The sequence below is a fragment of the Mus pahari genome, chromosome 14 (assembly GCF_900095145.1).
Source record: "Mus pahari chromosome 14, PAHARI_EIJ_v1.1, whole genome shotgun sequence".
Taxonomy (NCBI): Eukaryota; Metazoa; Chordata; class Mammalia; order Rodentia; family Muridae; genus Mus; species Mus pahari.
This window is the reverse complement of record NC_034603.1, coordinates 53,025,015-53,048,178: the sequence shown is the minus strand read 5'-3', so window position 1 is coordinate 53,048,178 and position 23,164 is coordinate 53,025,015. Positions and strand designations below refer to the sequence as shown.

Genomic DNA, 23,164 nt, shown 5'->3' with positions numbered 1-23,164 from the left:
ACAGGAGACAAGAGAAATGCTCTGGCTGAGAGTGCTTGCTGCTCCTTCAAAGGGCAGCCCCAAGCACCCACATCAATCAGACTGCTCACAGCTCCAGGAAATCTGGCATTTGTAAATACTTACACACACATGGATATGCATATGCTTACACACAGACATAACACACATACACATAAACAATAAGTCATTCAAAGAATATACTGAAACCCTGATAGTGTCCAAAGAAGCAGAGAACCATACTGTACCAGCACAGAGAGATACCCACCTACTGCACCATTACATCACCATAGAGCTGACCATACACATCACACCCCTATAGCACCACAGCACTGACCATTAGCTGTTACACCCTTATACCACCAGTGCTGATCTCCTACAGGATAAAACCACAATCAACTTGTTCAGGTTTTTTGTTTTTAACCAGAGGGCAGATTTACCAAAAAAATTAGGCCTAAACTTCCAAGAGCACACCATATAACAATATTCAACAAATATTCATTAGGACTTCATAACAAGCACTCTAATGAAGCACAGAATGGATCAGGCTGGCGAGATGACTCAACGGACAAAGCATTTATTTACCAAGCAAAACAACCCGAGGACCTGGACCCTGTAGAAAGAGAAAACCAACTCCCACCTCTACATCTATGCTATGGCACATACATCACATGCATCTTCACATACACACACAATACATTGTTTTTAAAAATATGACAAGTCTACAAGTGCACACTGAAGAGCAGCAGCACGGTGAGAACACACACTTCACAGAGTGCAGGATCAGGAGGGTCAGTGGGACCTGAGTGTTCTAAAGGAGGAACGTCACCAGGTCTAGTTACTATACCTGTAAGACTGAAGCAAGAAGAGGCAGCCTGGGCTGCAGAAATGAAACTCTGATCAGCATCCTGAATTCAATCACAAGAGACAGAAAGTACAGACTTTGGTTTTCCATTAACCCGAACACACACATTAGAGCAGACATACCCACACATTATCACTCACTCACACATTCACACACACACACACACACACACACACACACTAGTAAGTTCAAAAACCAACTGGGCATGGCTGAGCACACCTTTCATCCTATCATTCAGGAAGCAGAGGCAGGCAGACAAATCTCCAAGTTAGAGGACAGTCTGGTCTACATATCAAGTTGTAGGACAGCCAGAGCTACAAAGTTAGAAATTGTAACAAAGGGGCTGGAGAGATGGCCCAATGGTTAAGAGCACTGACTGCTCTTCCAGAGGTCCTGAGTTCAATTCCCACCAACCACATGGTAGCTCACACAACCATCTGTAATAGGATCTGATGCCCTCTTCTGGAGACAGCTACAGTGTTTACTCATATAAATAAAATAAATATTTAATCCCAGCACTTGGGAGGCAGAGGCAGGCGGATTTCTGAGTTTGAAGCTAGCCTGGTCTACAAAGTGAGTTCCAGGACAGCCAGGGTTACACAGAAAAGCCCTGTCTCGAAAAAAACAAAAATAAATAAATAAATAAATAAAAATAAAAATAAAATAAATAAATCTTTAAAAAAATGGGCTAGAGAGATGGCTCAGCAATTAAGAGCACTGACTACTCTTCCAAAGGTCCTGAGTTCAAATCCCACACGGTAGCTCACAAGAGATCTGACCCCCTCTTCTGGTGTGTCTGAAGACAGCTACAGTGTACTTACATATAATAAATAAATAAATCTTTAAAAAAATGGGCTAGAGAGATGGCTCAGCAATTAAGAGCACTGACTACTCTTCCAAAGGTCCTGAGTTCAAATCCCACACGGTAGCTCACAAGAGATCTGACCCCCTCTTCTGGTGTGTCTGAAGACAGCTACAGTGTACTTAGATATAATAATAAATAAATCTTTAGGCCAGTCAGAGTGAGTGGGGTTGACTGGAGCGAGCAACCTTCGGTCCTAGCAACCACATGATGGCTCACAAAGATCAGTACAGCTACAGCGTACCCATATACATTAAATAAATAAATCTTTAAAAAAGAAAGAAAGAAAAGAAAAGAAAAAAGAAATTGTAACAAAAAACAAATAGATGCAGACTAGCTGACTGGATTTTAAAAGTCCATGACAGCAGAAAGGAATTGCTCAGGGTGTCAAGGATTTGAGTTAATGGGAAAGTACTTGCCTAAAAAGCACAAAGCCCTGAGTGTCAGTCTTTAGTTCTGGAAGACTAGAAAATAAAATTAAGAATATAAATTACAGAAACAGAGAGCAAACAAACCTGGCCAGGACTACAAGTCCAGCACAGGCAATTCGGTGAGCCTCTGCCTCAGAATACAGCGTGACAGGACAACTGGGCACACAGCTCAGCAGGCCAGTGCTTACCTAACATGACTGAGACCCCAAGTTTAATCCCTACTGCATATATAGGACTTAAATAAAACTTAGGTGACAAAAACATGCACCCCAATTGAAGGCAGTTCCCACAACTAAAGGCTCCACATCAGTACACTGAAGGTGCCCCTAACACTACAAAGTGTACGAGCACAGGGAACAAAGCCCACATTCCTGACAGAGTAACAGGATACATAAAAAGAAAAAGATGTCAAAATGTCTTCAGAATCTTCCACATAACTCAAAACTAATGCCTACAAAACTTGGAAATAATGTGATGATAACCAAGCAGTTGCTGGGCAGCCAAGCATTCAGAGAGAATAAAGACATTTCACACAATGGATACGAGCTCTCCCTAACTTGTGCTTGCAGGAAGCTACAGAAGGACCACCCCCAAAATGTACGAGTGAAGCATGATGGGACAACCCCAGGAGAACTGTTTATTTTTTAACACAAATTTTATGAGTTCTGTCCCATGTATTACATTTAATAAAAACAAATATTAAAACTTAACCAAATATATTAAGATATTATATAAAGAGGTTTTGTCAGAACATTTATCCTGTAAAACTGTACTTTAAATCTAAAAGAGTCTATTAGTGGAAGAAATAATTTATTGACTAACAAAGCAATTTAAAGCTACTTTAATACAAGTAAAAGTTGAGAAATGTTGATTAGTAACTTAAGCAAAAGAACTTCATAAATAAAATGAAAAAGTCAGAAATCTGCTTCTGTTAATTACACATGAGAGAAAGAACAGTCTGTTTTGTTACAGTTCTTGTGGACAACCCTAAGTATTGCAAAACAGAGAAGGACAGTCTGTTAGAACCTTCTGTGTCAAAACACTGCACAAAAATATAAATGCAACACAAGAAAAATACCCAAGAAAATCCAGGACAAGTAGAGGGGGGTGCAGGGGGGGGACAAGCAGAGGGAGAGGGGAAAGGGAGATGGGGTTGGGGGAACAAGCAGAGGGAGAGGGGAAAGGGAGATGGGGTGGGAGCTGTACAGATGAAGGCTTTGAGGGGCACAAAGGGGAAAACCACATGACTGCAGGGTAGTGTCCAGTTGTCCTTCCCAATTCATTAAAAAAAAAATCTAATTACATTATCCCTAAAATTACGTATGCACAATCAAGCTCTAAGTTTTAGTAAGCATCACTCTCACTAATTTAGAGAATTAACAGCTACATGAAGTCTTAATGAGATACTTAATTCCAGGATAATCTTTCAGATGATAATAGAATTAAGATATTTTATATCCTTATTTTAGAGAAACTTTAAAGTGTCCTATGTGATGAATATAATTATTTGCGACACATGTAAAATGTATTTTAATGAACATGTGAAACAAGGAAAAAATAACTTTCTCTGATCTCATATATGAAAGACTAAGAAAATTAAATATGAACATACATTTGGACCTTTCTACATAAATACAGCATACATAATATTTAGCAGTATTTGCAGGAAACATGGAGGGGGAATAGGTTCAAAGAACACTGTATACACAAAGATGTCAAAAGTTTCATTCTTTTCTACAATGACTATACACTAATATAGTATTTTAAAGAAGCAGTTGCCATAAAAGCAAGAGTTACAAGCTCACAACACCTTTCTGCCACAGCAAAGGCTCTGACCCACAGCAGAGACAATACTGAGAACCAAGCTCTCTGAGGCAGCAAGTCCAACTGAGAAGGGAGAGGCATGCAGGGGAGACCTGGGGAATACCCACAGAAGGAAGGACGCCAGCAGCAGAACAAAGGCGGCCCAGAAGGATGCCCACAAAGCCAAGAGAGAAGACGGCTTGGAGAAATAGCAGCAAAGGCACAGGCCAAATCGAGATCAAAGAGGATGGAGATAAATCAAAACCACAACAGAAAGTGAATAGCCATATTGAAATGGTTAAGATTACCTATTTCCCTGCAACTGAGAGCACTAAGGATTTGTCTTGGGGGAGGAGGGAGGCAGAATGGACCTTTGCAGCAAAGCAGACCTGGGTTATCATGCTTGCTGTCTGTAGTCCAAAACCAACAAAAGAGAAACCGTGTGACTTGCTTTTTCTTAAGGACTACACTCACCCAACTGTGGAGCAGGCAAGATTCTAGCTGCTCGGACTGGACCATGTCGTACAGAGAAGAGCTCCTGGGCTTCCCCGCTGATCTGCATAAGGGAAAGCAGAAAATATCTCAGTACATTAAACTGTGGGTCGCAACGCTATTAGGCAAAAACAACATCTAAATTTTGTTGTGATTAGCTAGAAACACACACACACACACAATACTTTAGGATTATAGGCTCCTCATGTACATCAAATACATCACTATCTTAAATTATCGTAAGCATTTTCAAGAAAACATTAGAATTCTTTCTTGGTATGAACTTGAAAAAAGTCGGTTCTGTAAGTCTGTAATTTCTCTCCATTAACCCATGAGGAGTCCATGCAGTTCCTGTGCTCACTCTCCATGTTAGGGCCAGAGAGCTAGGAGACTGTTCTGCAATATCCAAGTTTGGTCATTACAGGCAATTATCTTTCCAGAACTGTTACTCTGAGTAAATCATTCAAATCTATCAGCTACATTCTTTTGCAATTACAAAACTGGCTACTAAAACAACACAAACAAACAAAAAACGAGGACCTCCCCGACTACAATATTCTGTAAATAAGAGAATAATAAAGTTGTAAACAACTTTGGAAGTCATCTCTTTTAATATAAACAAAGATCAACCACTGTAGCATTGTCCATTCCCTTGGTAAGGTCAGATTCAATGCCTGAACATGAAGACAACAGTATTCTGTTTCTCCAAATGGCAAAAGGGGTATGTTAGTGTGCATCAAGTTTTAAAAAATGCCTTTCAACCGCTGGTTGATCTGATGAGCAGATTAAAATAGAATTAGCAAATAACAATTTTCTAGACTGACTGTGGGAGGTGTTATTAATAGGATCTCCAACACACTGCAGTAACTACCCAATGTTTGATGGAAAAAATATACAGTATCATAAAAACCTGTACACATTATAAAACTGGTCCTAAAGACTCAAGAAATCTAATAGACTAAGAAATCTCTCATAGAAGACAGACACTGATGCCGCTTTAATAGGCTTTCCTCAACAAGTGGTTTAGAATTCCAAGAATCTATCCATTATAAAGGGCTGGCCAGCCTTCCAAAGTAAACTTATATTCAGAGGAGCTTTTACATAGAGAAAGAAATCACATCTTCCGCGGCTCTCCTATGTACCCTTTAGAGCTGGGAGCTGCAGGGTTTTCCTTTCTGTAAATATTCCCATGAGGAGCCCCAGCCCAGACAGTGCTACAACAGCACCACCTACCCAAAGGCTCTAAGAAGTCAGAAAGCAGGCCTGGGCTCCAGGGCTCCACACGCCTTTCATTTCAGTAACAAAACCCATGAGCAAAACACAGTGGCGCTCTCCAGTCTCCATCTTATAACAACAGATAAGAAGGAAACTATTTTAAAAAAAAAAAAAAAAACTGGAAGAAATTATTTGGTGAAATTTTCCACCCGATGCAGCAATCATACATTTTTCTGAAATCTTAAAATGTACCACTTCTTTGGTTTCTAGACACACATATATGAATGGGCTAAGAAATGGTATTGTCTACTTCTATTAAAGATGTGTTGTTAAGTTCTGAGTCTCCACCTCTTGAGAATAAACAAAGAAGGGCAAAGCAGAGAATGCTGAGTAAGCAATTACATTTTGAAAATACAGTAAAGATAAAAATAATTAAGTCTATTTTCATATAATTAAAAAATAATTAAAAACAAGGTAAAACTTAAAGTTGTAATAATAACGGTAATGAAAAATCCCACTTGTGAAATTTACACACATAACAAATTACAATGTAAACACAAAATCTCTTGTTCTGTACTATTATTTCCATGTGCCTGAGCAAACATTTAGTTTCTGGCTCTATCTAACAAAATTCTAACGTTAAAAAATATAATCTTATTTCCCTGAACCTCTGTGCTCCAATATACTATTGTTTTAAGATCTCTCAACATAATTACAATATGTTTGTCCTCACTGAATTTAATAAACTAGAGCAGAAAACATAGAAAAAAATCCAAACACATGAAGCTTTACAATAAAATAATTTTCAAAACAAAGCAACCTCCTTATTCTAAGCTGAACACATCTTTACATGTACAGCAACAAGTGAGGACAAAAACCAGGAGTAACAAAAAATGCACCCCCACATTCACTGCTGGAGCCCACACTGAGTTGGGGAGCTGAGCTAGAATCCTCAGGTACAGCATAGGAAGGGGAATGGCGGAGACACTGTGTCATCATGTACAGAGAGTTGGGGACATCCTAGACGCCTGACTCTATCCTGCTGAAATCAGGAGCATAACTCTAACTGCGGGCCGTAAGTCACAAGCATCAGCCTCCCGGGAAAGAACCCTCCAAACCATCCATGAATCCTACATGAGGACAACACTGAGAGCAGACAGCACCACTCGGCAGATCCAGACACAGACAGACAGAGGGGATGGCTCCCAGCTGCCTCTAATACTTTCATCCAGCATGTTCATGGGTTAACTTTGCTTTCAAATAAATACCAAAACAATGTTAACTCAGTCAAAACAACTTTTGGGTTTCCCAGAAAGAAGATCTTGGAAAATTGCAAAAAAATCTCAAAGACAAGGAGCGAGTGGCCTGAAAAATGAGCTGCAAGCTTACTTCTAAACTGAACAGCAAGGGCAGGAGAGAGTGGACCCGGGACTCTAGGCTGGAGAGGAGGGCACACAGGAGGCTGCTCCCTCCCAGAGTTCCTCCTGGTCTCCGCCTCTGTCCTGCTGGCATTTAATTTCTGATGACAGACTTTTGTTGTTTAGGGCATAAACCGGACGTACCAGTTTGAAGGCACAATAAGGAGAACAAAGAATGATTTGTTCACACTGTAGGAAAAAAAAATCTTTTCCAACCATAGAAAATAGCTTTCGCATGGTGAAAATATGCAAATTACATACCAAACTGGAAGGGGGTAGGGGAATACAAGTTTAGAATCTCACAACTCAATCTAAGGAAAAGGAAATTACAGCACAGAAGACAGCAATCCACATACAGAATGATCTGGGAGACCTTTGAGAGCCAGCCTGCTCTGAAATCCTGGTTGTGTCATGGACAACAGAATGGCTCCTGGGTGAGCCTCAGGACACACAGTGCTCTGCCCTGCAGAGACAGAGACTAGAGTCCAAAAGACTTTTTTGGCAAACTCTACTGACAAGACAGCTTTCTATTTAAAACATACGTGTCATCGGTTATACATGTACAGGTTAATGAATGTTCCATAAAGCATCAATGCTACTGACATACACCTCAAAAAAAATTAGTTAGGCTGGTAACAAATGCTAGCAAAGGCAGAGGCAGGAGAATCTTCACCACATCTTGGAAGCCAAGCTTGCCTATACAAGAAATTTCACACTAGCTCAGGCTAAAAAGAGACACTTTATCTCCACAAAAATTAAGAAATAAACCACAAAAAATTATAAGACTTCAGAAGGCTTGCCACATCTCTCCCCAGTTATAACCACAATCTTAATTTTCAAGACTGGGCACACATTTTAATTACTTGACACGGTGTAACTGGGATCATATACTATACTCTTGAGGAACCTCTTCCACATTACTATGATTATAAATTAATTCATGTCAATGCATGTGATTACAAGTCTTTCTTCCTCTGGTGCTATAAGACTTTGTTTGGATGAAAATATGATTTTACATATCCCACCACTAACAGGCCTCTATTACATTTCTAGTTTGGACCCAACAGAATTCCAAGAATTCCAGCTTCCTGGCCACTGCAGTAACACAAGAGAAAGTCGGGCATAATGGTATACACCTATAACCCAGCACTTGAATGCTGAAACCTTTGAAATTACAGTTTCAAGGGCAACCTGGGCTATGGAACAAAATCTTGTCTCAAAAAAAAGAAAACCAACCAACCAAAGGCAGCTGGGCTGGTGAGCATTACTGCGATCTTATTCAGGAGACTAAGGCCCAGGTCTTGTGTTTCTTGGTCACAGGTTTAGGCTCTGCCTACTGGACTATAGAGAGTGGCGTCAAAAATCACCAAGGCGACTTAGTGAGAACCTATCCCAAAAACAATATTGTTAAAGTATAAACAGTACAAGGATATAGCTCAGTGTGGGAATGCTTATGTAACATGAGGCCCTAGGATCAATATCTAATTCCACCAAACAATTGTACAAACAAGTCAAGAAAAAAATATATAAGAATTCACTAATTCTTCCAGTGGACTACCTGCCAGGCCACCATGATGTCATCTAATTTACACCACTCTATACCACTTTATTTGGGCTATTTTACAATACTTTACAATCAAAAACTGATAGTAATGGTTTTTTGAGTTTTTAGAAATTGAACCCAGGACATTGTACACACCAGGAAGGACTCAACCATGAGCCACATCTCTAGCCCTGCAACTTCTTGCTAAACAGACATGCAAATAAACTTTGGTAAAAAGACAACTGAACCTGCTCTGTAGGAAATGGTTCTAAGCCAGGAGCAGTACCCGCACCTGTAGCAATCGAGAGGCTGGAGCAGGAGAATATCTTACATATAAGATAAAAACCATCCTTGGCAACACAGGAAGACCAGAGTACAAAAAGCGAATTGTTGTTAGTATTTTTTAGCCTACTTTAACCTTTGAAGGAAAGGGAGGACACTGGGGACTGATCCCAAATGGGAAAGCAAGCCCACTGTCCCTGCTGGGTAGTCACTGGACAGCAGAGCTACTTTCCAGCCCAAACATGTGTTATTATAAAGAGGGTATTAATGAGATTTGCATTTATTAGAGTGAATGCCTGCATTCCTAACTGCCTCCAGATCTTCACATTGTCCTCTGAACTACCTGTAACAAGTTCCCAATTTGTTCCTTAGTTACAGTTAAATAAGATCTAGGTCATCTGTACTGTTTGTTTGGGTTTTTTTTGTTTTGTTTTGTTTTGTTTTTTCAAGACAGGGTTTCTCTGTGTAGCCCTGGCTGTCCTGGAACTCACTTTGGAGACCAGGTTGGCCTCGAACTCAGAAATCCACCTGCCTCTGCCTCCCGAGTGCTGGGATTAAAGGCGTGCGTCACCACGCTTGGCTCATCTGTACTGTTTTACGGTCATGACTAGTATACAGATTACACAATTGTGATATTACTGCAGATGGCTCCAGTGACTATGTGTATGTAGCCCTCTGCAGAGACCTATCAATATAGTTGCTTCCATTTTCAAGATGATCAAGGGGCTGGAGAGACCTCTCAGGAATTAAGACCCCTATTGCTCTTGCAGAAGACCAGAGTTCCATTCTCAGCACTCATACACAGCTCTAGTAATAGAATATCTGATGCCTTTTGCTGGCTTTTGTGTATATCACCATGTATATACAAATGCAGAGATGCTTAAATAAAAATTAAAAATATGTCAGGCATAGTAAAGCATTTCATTAATCTCAGCACTCAAGAGGCAGAAGCAGGTGAACCATTGAGTTCCAGGCCAGCCAGGGCTACATAGTGAAGCCCTGTCTCAATGTAAAAATAAAATAAAATAAAATAAAATAAAAAGCAGGGGCTGGAGAGATGGCTCAGCAGTTAAGAGTACTGACTACTCTTCCAGAGGTCCTGAGTTCAAATCCCAGCATCCACATGGTGGCTCACAACCGTCTGTAATGGGATCCGATGCCCTCTTCTGGTGTGTCTGAGGGCAGCTACAGTGTACTCATAGACATAAAATAAATCTTTAAAAAATAAAATAAAATAAGACAATAAAAAACAGAGGAGACAAGGCTCCAGTTAAAATCACTGACTGCTCTCACAGAGGACCCAAGTTTGATTCCTAACACCAACATGATTTCTCACAACTATCTGTAACCTCAGTCCCAGGGGATCCAATGCCCTCTATGAGCACAAGTTTGTACAAGTGATGCACAGACATACAAGCAGGCAGGATACACGAATCAATAGTGTTTTTAAAACACAGAGGTAGGCATAGACACAGCTTTCATAGACTAGCAAAACTGTTTTCCAACGTTGTCACATCACTTCATACTTCCACTAGCTAACTATGAGGGTTCTTTTTGTTCCCACTCTGGTCAGCCATTGATGTGAGCCAATCTAATAGAGAACTGAAATAAGAGAATTATGTAGCTCATGAATGAAAAGCATGAAGTCAACCTGTGCATATGCCAGTCAGCCCCAAACCAACTATATAAGTTAACAGCATTGACTATGAGTTTGTGATGCCAGGTGATCCTCAAGTATGATCCTGAATGTGTCGTGTGCAGAGGCAGGTATGACAGCACAGAACGCCAGTCAGATGCAGAGACACATCTCAGCACCTCTGAGGAAGACAAACCCTTAACTTAATTCTGAATACAGTAAGACCCAATCTCCTGCCACCCTGACGTACAAGGATTGTTTAGTGACACCATGCTTGACAAAGAAACTGTAAAACTTGAAGTATTCACCTTATAGATGATAAATACACCTAAACAAGCTTAAAGGACCAGAAACCACAGACTACCCTCTTACAACAATGGAACTACGTAAGAAATTAGTAACAGCAGGACATCTGGAAAATAACAAAACACTAGTGAGATTAAGCAACCAAATTATAAACAACACAAAGTTCAAAGAAGAAAGTTTCAAATTTTTTAAAAAATACTTTGTTTATGGTTTAATTTCTCTGTTTTTATTTGAGCCAGGGTCTAATGTAACCCACACTGTCCTCGAACTCCTGACCCTCACAAGTGCTGGGATTATAAGCATGTGTCACCAAGCTGAGCTTTAAAACATTTTTAACTAAATGAAAATAAAAACCCAATTGAAGCTAGTGGTATGCAGTCACAGGGTGAAATCCATACCACTAAATGCACAGAGTTGAAAAAAAAGGCTCTAACTGTGAAACTTAAAACTACCTATGAAATGAGAAAAGAACCAAATCAAAGCAAGTAGGCACGAGTAAACATCAATTAGAAATGAAATCAATAAAATTGAAAAAAGGAGATCAATGGGGGAAAAAAAATCAATGAAATCAAAAAATGGTTGTGAGAAAAGATCAATAAAATCCTAAAGACTGTAGCAGGTATAAGAAACAGGCAAGGGTGTCACACAACTAAAACCTAGCACGTGAAGAGGCAGGTAAAGAAAGATGCAGAGCCCAGTGTCACCCAGGGATACAGAATACCATGGTGACATATAATTATAACCCCAATACTGAGAAGGTGAGGTAGGAAGACTGACACAGTGTCAAAACCAGGTTGAGATACCTAGAGAATTCAAGGTAATCTTAACCTGAACCGGCGCCCAGGTCCTGCCCTCTACTGCATATGGGCTGGGGGAGAGTGGCTAGGCTGGCCACATAGCCTAAGACCCAGGATCTGCCTTTCTCTGCCTCCAAAACACAAGAACTACAAGTAGTTCAAGGCAGTTTTTCACACGGGTGCCTGGGATTTAGCTTGGGGCCTCATGCTTACATGGAAAATACTGAGCTGTTTTCCCAGCATCCAAAATCTGAATTTTTATGTGAGCCGTGAGACTTGGAACACAGAAAGAATTTCTCAGGTTATCTCAAGCACATTTTGCCTTTAAATCAAAAACTCTTTTTGTCTCAGAGTGGTCTAGTGAAGTGAACAGCTCTAACTCCACCTGGGGAAGTCTTGGACAGCAAAACAGCTAACATCTGCTCCTTAAAGAGTTTTACTCTTATAGCCCAAGTCACACCCAGCAAGGTCAGCACTCAAACAACTCCACTATGTTTATTAGATATATAAATTTGCTATATCAGAACAGCCTTGAAATAAGCAAAATAACATCTATAGCAATAAGATTGTGCGTTTAAAGCATATAGTACATAATTAATACTAAATGAGAGGTAACCAAGGATCTGGTTTTTGTGGGAATAAAAGACAAATGACTGCACTTATATATCTTAGTGTTTATCAGGTTGTGGCTTTAAGTCACTATTCTTAAATCTTGTTGTAAATATCTCATAGATGTATCCAAACATATAAAAGAACACATTATTAAGACCAACCTAATTCATGGAACCGTAGGACTGTTATCACCTATACTTTATAGCCCTAGTTTTAAAAACATCAATACTAGGTCAGGTGTGGTAGTACATGCCTCTAATCTCAGGGGAGACAACGGCAGGAAGATCTGTCAGTTCCAGGTCAGCCTATCTACGTAGTGAGCTTCAGCCATTCTTGTCTCAAAGAACAAGAGACCATTGCCAGAGAGTTTACTCAGTGTTTAAAAGCATCAGCTGTTCTTCCAGAAGACCTGAGTTCAAGTCCTAGCACCTACATGGTGGCTCACTGCATTTTGTTAACATCAGTCCAAGGGGACCCAAAACCCTTTTCTGGCCTCTAAAAGCACCAGGCACTCAATGGTGCATAGACATACATGTAGGCAAAACAGCCATACAAAATAAAAATATAAAAATTATTTAAGAAAGCAAAGTAAACATTGGCTCATCTACTGGGACAGGCACAGCACAATCATCGGAGATGTTACTAACAGAAAGATGGAGTGAGTTTTTACAGAAACTCTACTTTCAGTTTCATTACTGTGTAAACCTATTTGAAAACTATAATTTAAATGTATATAGAATACATGGGAAATCATTATGAACCCTAAAATTGTTTCCCTAATAGCAAAGGGGTGAAGGACATAAAAAAGCAAAAACTAGAGAGGAAAGGAAAGAATGCAAAGAAAATTTTATTTCAGAACTTCAGTTCTGGGGCTGCAGAGATGAAGACCACTGGCTCTTCCAGAGTGCACAGGTTCAGTTCCCTGCATCCACATGGTGAGTCAACTCTGGTTCCAAAGGACTGGATGCCCTCTTCTCAACTCTATAGGCACACCAGGCATTCACATGGTGCATATAGAAACATGCAGGCAAAACATCCATAAACATAAAGTAAAAAATAAACCTCAAAATATTTTACTTAAGTCCATAAAGCAACAAAGTCTCATAAACTCCATATAAACAGACAACTGTGCTATTATCAATTTATAAACTGCTAACAATCATGCACTAATTGAACTGAATAAAATTGCTTAAAAGGAAAACTGTAACATTATAATTTACCTTGAAAAGTAACAACAAAAATCTTTTGCATTAGGGAGAAATGGATGCCAGGCAGTGGTGGCACACGCCTTTAATCCCAGCACTCAGGAGGCAGAGGCAAGCAGATTTCTGAGTTCGAGGCCAGCCTGGTCTAGAGTGAGTTCCAGGACAGCCAGGGCTCTTCAGAGAAACCCTGCCTCAAAAAAACAAAAAAATAAAAATAAAAAAGGAGAAGTGGATTTATATCATGATGGGGTAAGGCAATGGCGGGCATCATCATAGCTTCAGAACTCAGTAAAGAAGTCAAAATGGTCACACATGAGCTGGCACATACCTACAATGACAGCTCTAAGGAGTCTGAGGCAGACTGACCAGGTATTCAGTGTGACAGAAGCAAGAAGATTTTAATTAGCTATTATGTAGCCAGAGCAATCACAAAGCACATAATAGTAGCTCAGAGACTCTGCTTGGAATACCCTGTGCCCCCTTGCTGCTGTGCAGTCAGCCCTGTGTGGCCACAGCATCATCTGCATTCCAACACCATCTCAAAGCAGGTGTGGGCACATCTGTACTGACCACAAATAACTTCTTTGTTATTACTGGAACATTACACCTAATAACTGTTAATATAGGCTTGACACTGTACTAGGTATGAGAACATAGAAGTGACCTAAAGAACACAGGGTAATATGGCTGAGTTATATGCATATGTCACAGTCAGCCAGACAGGGATGGTGCATGCCTTTAATCCCAGCTCTGGAGAGCAGACACCGATGAATTTGAGTTCAAGGTCAGCCTGCTCTACAGAATAAATTCTAGGACAGCCAATGCTGCAAAGAAACTCTGTCTCAAAACAAACAAAAAAACATCCTGCAGAGTTTTATAAAGAAGACAGAGGTATCTACAAATTTTATATGTATTGGAAGGAGTGTGGATTCCTGCAACCAACCCTTCCATGGACAACGGGATTATACTTTTACTATAAAAATTAAGGGGCCGGGCATGGTGGCACACACCTTTAATCCCAGCACTCGGGAGGCAGAGGCAGGCGGATTTCTGAGTTCGAGGNCAGCCNGGNCTACAAAGAGAAACCCTGTCTCAAAAAAAAAAAAAAGAAAGAAAGAAAAGAAAAAAGAAAAAAGAAAAAAAGAAAAAATTAAGGGAAAAAAGAAGAAAAACTACCCAAAACTTTCAACCTCAAAAGACAAGGACATCTCCTACAATTCTCAGCCCAGCATATACACATAACTGCAATACCCAGCTAGGGAGGCTGAGGCAGGAGGATCACCACAGCTGAAGAATTTACGATGCCTTGGCATCACAGTGAGAAACCACCTTGAAGGTCAACCTAATTAATAGCTTTTATTTGGGAGACTTTCTGCTCTAACCAGGTGTGGCCAGTATTCCATGTTACAGCTCTGCCTGAAGATTTGGGAACCTTAGCACGGTAGAAGAATGCATCCCTACAGGGCAGTCCTTCAAGCTCCTACAATAGGGGACAAGAGGAGAATACATTTTCTATTTTATTTCTGCTGCCCAACCACAAATGATTTGGCTGATGCCAGAGTGTCAGTGTCTCCACAGAAGACTCTGTGCCAGCAAGAAAGAAAACACAAACCGCAAAAACCACCTAAAATGTGTATTTGTGAGAACTTACAACTTAAAGAACAGATATTTGCTGACCACATGAAGGAGACAGCAAGCCAGTCTGTATTTTGGTCTTGACACTAACAACAAAACACAAAACTTGAAGCAAGAAGGAAGTGAGTCTCAGGAACAGTATGAAAACCACAGAACATAAATAACGAATGGAACAGTTACTCAGACTTTCATACTCCCAGATCTTCACACACGCTGAGAAAGCACTGAGGCAGCCCTGACCTTGCTCCTCCAGCCTGCTTTTCCAGAGGAGGAAAGGAGCGCGGCATGTGGCCTTGGCTAAGCACCCACTGCTGATCCAGAGCCACAGCCCCAGCCGTGACTTCAGCACACACCAATCTAAGTGTCGGGCCTTTGAAGCTGCTCTAATGGTAGCTTCCATTTGCAACTAACACTTCTGTAGTCAAAAGATCTTCCTTGGGGTAGATGTTAATGCAAAAGCACTCAGACAGCCTGACATGTGTGCCAGGAGGCAGACTGGAAGGTGCTCAGAAGTCAATGTAACACCATTACAGAGGGTGTTGGCCTAAGCAGCTGTCATAAACACTTCACAGTCACTCAAGCACACAAACTTCATTGCCTCTAATTCATTCTTTGTACTACAGCTTGAATGGGCTGAATCTACAATATACACTGAGCAAAAGACGACAGACAAGACAAGGAAGACTCCATACTGCATAAATTTAAATTGTGTTTTAAAACTGCCAAGCTAATCTGTGGTCAGGACAATGATTGTCTTACCCATGGGGGAGGAAACTGCATGAGAAAGAAAAGGATCCTTAAATGCCATCCAGTGCGTTCCTTCCACTTACTTGTCTGTGTGCATACATGCACAATCACACATACACAAGGAAAAAGTCAAACTATAAACATGAGCTTTAGATAGCTTGTGGTATTATAATATTTACAATGGTACATGGCATCTATAAACTATCAATTCATGAAAGGAGACAGAGGAAGCTTGCATGCATATTCAACATAACAGAAACCAATCTGAAATGGCCACTCCAAGTATGGCAAATGACATTTGCCAAATACAATATCAAGTAACGAGAAGAATGATGGCCTCAATTCAAGGTGTGGGGACATGAGTGAACAATGCTCAGTGACTCATGTCATGGCCCATCTATCAAAGCCCCTCATACAGCACTGAGACGAGCCCTGGCTGTGGGTGGCAATAACATGTGAACTCAGGTTCAGAGACTCCAACTGCATCACTCTGCTGTATACTGTTGGTAAACAGGAGTCACCCGTGAGCATGGAACTTACAGCAACTCCATCCTTCTCCTCCAGTCTACTTTTTCAAGAAGTATTTACTTCTGCATGCCTATCACTCCCAACAGTGAGAGGCAGAAATAGGCAGCTGTGGAGACCTCCCTGGCCAGACAGTAGAGCTGAAACAGCAGCTTCCGGTTCAAGAAGAGACCCTATCTCAAGGCAATTAAGACAGAGAAACAACTGAGAAAAAGAGCCCATGCCTTTTTTCTCCTCAGGGAAACACACAGTCATGCACAGTCAAGAACATGCACCACACATCCACATACAAACAAACAAAAATCAATTATACATACATATTCTTAGAAAGCAAAAAAGGGGCTCTCATTCAAGAAAGATCCAAACTTAGGATAAACTTCAATTATGAAGTAACAACCAGCCTACAAATTAACAAAATTTGCATAATGCTATTAGAACACACAGGTGAGCTTGTCTAAAAGACTGCCTTAAGAATCATTCTACAGGGGAAGGAAGGAATGAGAGCAAGGACACATGTCTAAAGATGCCAGAAATGACATTCATTACTTTGTATGCTTACCTTAATGTCAATAAAAGAAACTAATAAAAATTTTAAGAATGTATTATAGAGTCAGACACATTGACACAGACCTATAACCCCAGCTCTTGGGAGGCTACACAGGACGACTGCCAAAAGTTTGAGACCAGTATGGGTTAGAGGAAAGTCTGACTCAAAAAAAATAAAAGAAAGAAAAATATAGGAAAAATTTCAGTTCAATAATCTGGGCAGATTCAACATGCTCCTTCGTCTATCCTGTTATTCTATCTGACACCCAGTGCAGACCTGCCCATCACTTCTCCTTCCTGTAAGGAAAACAGAGAACAAACACAATAAGCCCTGCGCTCACCAACAGCATAGGCAGCCTGAATGGACTCCAAACCTCTGCTTACCAATGCACTCAAATCACCAACTTAATATTATTCCCAAATGAAACCTATAAAAACGTTTCCTGGCTAACAATCTCAATGTGGCAAGGTCTACTGGCATATAGCTTCTAATAAATAATGGACTAATTGCTTTCTACCTCAAATATGCCCTCACGTGTTTGCTCTGCAGGTTTTGGAATGTAAAGCTTCACATTAAGCTTCAGGACAGCTGGTCCTGCTTTCTGTAGATCGGTGTGGCAGTGACACCTAGTGTCCAACATCTGAAGCACACACCAACAGAACTAGGCACACGCCCATAACCCAGCTCTTGGAAGGCTATGCAGGATAACTGCCAAAAGTTTGAGAGCAGTATGGGTTACAGGGAAGCTCTGGCTCAAACAAACAAAAAAAATTCTACACAACCAGCACCTTTGAAATACTATAAAGAATACTATCTCTGACTTTATTAAAATAGTAGATATTTGTAAATATGTTAAGAAACCATTTAAACAGAGAACAAAATATGTAGGAAAAAATCCAGTTTCACAAAGATATTGGGGGGGGGGGGGCTGGTGAGATGGCTCAGNGGGTAAGAGCACCCGACTGTTCTTCCGAAGGTCTGGAGTTCAAATCCCAGCAACCACATGGTGGCTCATAACCATCCGTAACAAGATCTGACGCCCTCTTCTGGAGTGTCTGAAGACAGCTACAGTGTACTTACATATAATGAATAAATAAATCTTTAAAAAAAAAAAAAAAAAGATATTTTGGGAGTTTTTTGGTTTCTGTGGTACTGGAAATTCAGATGGAGGTCTTGCATGCATACAGCCAGTGCCCTACTACTGAGCAACATCCCCCACTTTTATAGCTTTTGTTTTGAGACAGGATCTTGCTAAAATTGACAGGCTGGCCTTAAACTTCCAAAGTCACTGTGGCAAACCTACCCTAGCAAACCCAGAAGGTTTTATTTTTACAATGATTTATTTATTTTTGTGTTATGTGCATTGATGTTTTACCTGCATGTATGTATGTCTGTGTGAGAATGTCAGATCCCCTATAAATGTAGTTATAAAGAGTTGTGAGCTGCCAAGTGGCTGCTAGGAATTGAACCCCAGTCCTCTGGAAAAGCAGGGGTCTTAACCACAGAGCCATCTGTCTAACCTCTTGCTGGCTTTCTTGTTTTGGTTTGTTTGTATTATAACAGGCTTGACGATCTAACTGTGGCTGGTCTTAAACTCACAATCCTCTGCCACACCACCATAAGTTGGGATTACCTGTGTATACCATACTTCCAACCCTACATAGGTGAAAAAAAAAACCTCTCAAACTCTGAACCTTCCAGTCCTGGTTTCCTGAGTAGCTAGGATCAAAGGCGCTCAAATTGTATTTCTTCAAAAGTGATGCCATGCCATTCTTCAAAAGATTAAGGAGATGGCCCAGAGTGGACAGGAGCACTGGCTCTACAAGCATGAAGATCTGAGTTCAAATCCCCAGTACTCACCGGAAAAGCCAGGTATGATATGTGACTGTATTGTAGGCTGAGAGCTGGCTGACCGGAATGTACAGTTCCAGTTAGTGAGATACCCTGGCAAACACCAAAAGCCCTGCTGTAGCTTCTGAATGCAGACATGGGTAGGAGCACTTGCACACTCACTCATTCACATGCACACTCATGTATACACAAACATACTAACATGTACCCACAACACATGTGCACATTTAACACAACAGACAAATACACACATCCATGCACTTGCATGTACACATTCTTTTTGGTATTATTATTGCTATTATTATTACCATGCCAACTGATATCACACAGCACCAATGCTAGCCAAAATATTGGAGAAACTGACTTCTAAATCTCAGGGTTTTCATAATCCTCTTACAACAAACCCCCAGCCAAATGTTTGCACAATGAAAACTGTTGACAGGCTACACAATACATTGAGCTATTGGGGAGGACACATTTTGTTTAGTTTATTGAGGCATAGTCTCACCTGTAATCTAAGACAGCCTTGAACTTACAGCACTCCTCCTTCCTCAGCCCCTCAATGATGAGATTATAGGTCTGAGCCATGTGGCTCAACTAGAATGATTTTAATTTTTCTTATTTTTTTTACTTTTGACACTACAAAATCATACTCTACTAATAACAGGGTCTTAGTTACTTTTCTACTGCTGTGGCAAAATACCATAACCATGGCAACATATTTTTTTTAAAAATTTAATTTTGGGTTTACAGTTCCATTGGTGAGCCCTTGAAAATCAGAGCAGAGAGCATGGGAGCAGGTAGGCAGGTATGTGCTGGAGCAATGGCTGGGAGCTTACATCTGATCCACAAATTCCCATGCCCACAATTAACATTTAACTGCAAATATGTTTCAATGGACGTAAGGGAGTTCTCTGCCTTAAGACAAAATAAAACAAGGGCTAGGAATGTCCCTCCATGATATGCAAGGCATCCACCAGGTCCAGGGTTCAAATCCAAGAACACAAATGGGAACTGGGGTATAGTTCAGTTGGTAGAATGTTGGCCTAGCACACAAAAGCCCGAGTGACATTCCCACCACTGCACTGTGGTCAGACCTGCAATCTCAGTTCAAGGCCATCCACAGAAATAAAACCAGCCTGAGCTACACATGGTCCTGTCTACCAATAAGTTCCCAATAAGAAAAAGAAACAAGGGGGCTGGAAAGATGGCTCAGCAGTTAAGAGTACTGACTGCTCTTCCAAAGGTCCTGAGTTCAAATCCCAGCAACCACATAGTGGCTCACAACATCCATAATGAGATCTGACGCCCTCTTCTGGTGCGTCTGAAGACAGCTACAGTGCACTTAGATATAACAATAAATAAATCTTAAAAAAAAAACAAAAAACAAAAAACAAAAAACAAAAAAACACTGAAAGTATATAAAATATATGCCTAGAAAATATTCACTATCTCTTCACACCCTTTTTATAACAGCAGAAATATGGGAATGCTTCCTCCCCTACCTAGCACAGACACTTCTAAAACCCACAAGTAAAGTCAGATGCTATGCAAGTCTCCAAATAGAGCAGGTACTGTTTTCTGCACTGTTGGGATTGATACCAAACAAGTCACTCATCAGACTGTGGCCCATGCATTTAAATCAAACTCACTATCCTGCCACTGAAATCTGTTCTGCCCATAGCTTTCTCACTTTTAGAATTAGCAGTGTTCAAAATCCTGCAATATGCTCTAAGACCCAGTGTGGATGGGGACCCTTGGGTCAGTAGTAAAGAAAAAACACATTTCTTTTTTTCTTTTTAATAATTTATTTTATTAAGTTCACTGGTGTTTTGCCTGCATGGATGTCTGTGTGAGGGTGTCAGAAGCACTGGAACAGGATTGCAGACAGGTGTGAGTCACATGTGGGTGTTGGGAATTGAATTCCAGTGCTCTGGAAGAAGAGTCAGTTCTCTTAACCACTGAGCCATGTCTAGCCCCCCAAAAACACATTTCTTGATGGGAAAATTTTGTACAGAATATTACTAAAAGACACATGAGGAAAAACACCCAAAAAGTGCTCATTATCAGTCATCAGGGAAACAGTAAATCTAATTAAATTCTCAAGTTACAATCTATCAGAATACTCAAATTCTGAAGACAGATGACGTCAAACATTGGGAAGGATGTAAAACAATTCATACACTGTTATAAGAAATGTAAAGCCGGGCGTGGTGGCGCACGCCTTTAATCCCAGCACTTGGGAGGCAGAGGCAGGCAGATTTCTGAGGCCAGCCTGGTCTACAAAGTGAGTTCCAGGACAGCCAGGGCTATACAGAGAAACCCTGTCTCGAAGAAAATAAAAAAAAGAAAAGAAAGAAATGTAAAATGGTAGTAACCTTGGAAAAGGCTTTCCAAGTTTGTTAAATTAACCACATTCCAAGCACATGACTCAGTAAACCCACACACAGGCAGTTTTCAAAGAGAGATGGTTGCATATGCGTAAGTCTAGGATTCCCCAAGACTTCATATATTCTTCATACATTATAACAACCAGAAACTGAAAACCAGTAAGGGTGGGCAGGAGGTGTGGGCAGCGGGTGTGGCTCCGTGCTGGAAGGTGGGGGCGGAAGGGGGTGCTATTTGGTGGAGTACCTGGCATGTGGTTCTACGGTCAATGTCCAACATACAAATATTTTTTCTTTTTAGTAATCAGTGAGAAACTTTAATAGAATTAAAAGAAACATGATAGACTCTCAGAAACAACATGTAGAGAAAAAAAAGTCGCAGAGGAAATAATCTCTAAGGGTATAAGAAGCTCCACACCAGGCAGAAGGAATCTACAGTGGGGTGCACTTGAGTACAGTAAGGACGGGCAGACAGAGTGGAACCTATGTACATTGGGGACAGGGAATTTCCTTGAGCAACGTCATGGTAACCATCTTTTTCTTCCATGAAACAGTATCTCCTTATTAGTAGTCCAGAATAGGCTTAAATTTCCCCGGATCCCTCTGCCTCTGCCTCCCAAGTGCTGGACTACAGTTAAGCATCATCACCTGCCTCTGCCTCCCAAGTGCTGGACTACACTTGAGCATCATCACCNGCCTCTGCCTCCCAAGTGCTGGACTACACTTGAGCATCATCACCTGCCTCTGCCTCCCAAGTGCTGGACTACACTTGAGCATCATCCCAGCTTACTCTTCCTCTTGACAGAGATTTGGGATTCCTAGGTACAAGAACCTATCAGAACTCAGAAAAGTTGTACCTGAGTTGTGGAGAGAGCCAGATAAAGTGTGTATTCCTGTAATCCCAACATGTGAGAGGTTTAGGCAAAGGGATCATAAGTTAGAAGCTAGCCTGTTAAGTCTAAGAAAACACTGTCTTAAAAAAAAAAAAAAAAGGTGGGGAGGCAGGATTAATATATTTATATGTAAATTTTACTTAAGAAACTTAAGCTAAATACTAAATACTGGAAAATACACATGATCCCAATCCTATGAACTCAGCTGATGTCTGCATTTACTTTGAAAGACACTGAGCAAGATAAATAAGAATAAACTAGGGCTGGAGGTATGACTCAGTGGTTAAGAAAACTGACTTCCAAGAATTTCTATCACCAGCACAGCAACTCACAGCCACCTGTGACCCCAGTCCCAGGGGATCTGACGCCCTCTCCTGACTTTCACCAGCACCAGGCACATACCTGGCTCACAGACACACCTACAGACAAAAATTAATAATATAGGCTAGAAAGCCTGGCAAATGGTTCAGCGGGTGAAGGTACTTTGCCACCAAGCCTGATGACTTGAGTTGCATCTCTGAGACCCACATAATAGGACAAACCTCCTCCTACAAACTATCTTCTGACCTCCACAGGCACGCTGTAGTATATGCATACACACATGTACAGACACACATAAACAAGTAAATAAAATATAAGGGACAGAAAACATAGTAATTTGTTTAATTTGAATGTATGTACATATGTACCTGTGTGATATTATATACACCATATGTGTGCAAGATTCTAACCCCCTTGGAACTGGAATTATAAGCAATTATGAGCAAACATGAGGATGCTGAGAGCCAACGGGGTTTTTCTGAAAGAACAGTAAGCACCTTTATGCTCTGAGCCATCTCTCTAGCCCCCATATAGTAAAATTTCAGTGGGCTAATCCAGATGTTAGATATGCATGTTTCAACTTAGAGCTATATGCAAATTTTTTGAAGTCCTTGCCAAAGCCTTAATCCACTATAACCACTTGGGTTTAACACCTTCTCAAAACAGGGTTTTGCTATATACAGCACAGGCTAGCCTGGAACTCACTAGCTTGCCTCCTGCCTCCTGCCTCCTGCCTCCTGCCTCCTGCCTCCTGCCTCCTGCCTCCTGCCTCCTGCCTCCTGCCTCCTGCCTCC

The 23,164-nt window shown here is 40.8% G+C and overlaps 1 protein-coding gene across 9 annotated transcripts in view; it reads right to left on the bottom strand.

Moving 5' to 3' along the window:
• The window catches only part of Bcas3 (BCAS3 microtubule associated cell migration factor), a 487,192-nt gene that overhangs the window by 437,443 nt on the left and 26,585 nt on the right, over positions 1–23,164 (bottom strand). For all 9 annotated transcript variants that reach the window (XM_021213444.2, XM_029545996.1, XM_021213443.2 and 6 more), the window contains exon 6: positions 4,433–4,514. In XM_021213444.2, coding sequence (XP_021069103.1) covers positions 4,433–4,514 — 82 coding nt within the window. The remainder of the gene's footprint in view (positions 1–4,432; positions 4,515–23,164) is intronic.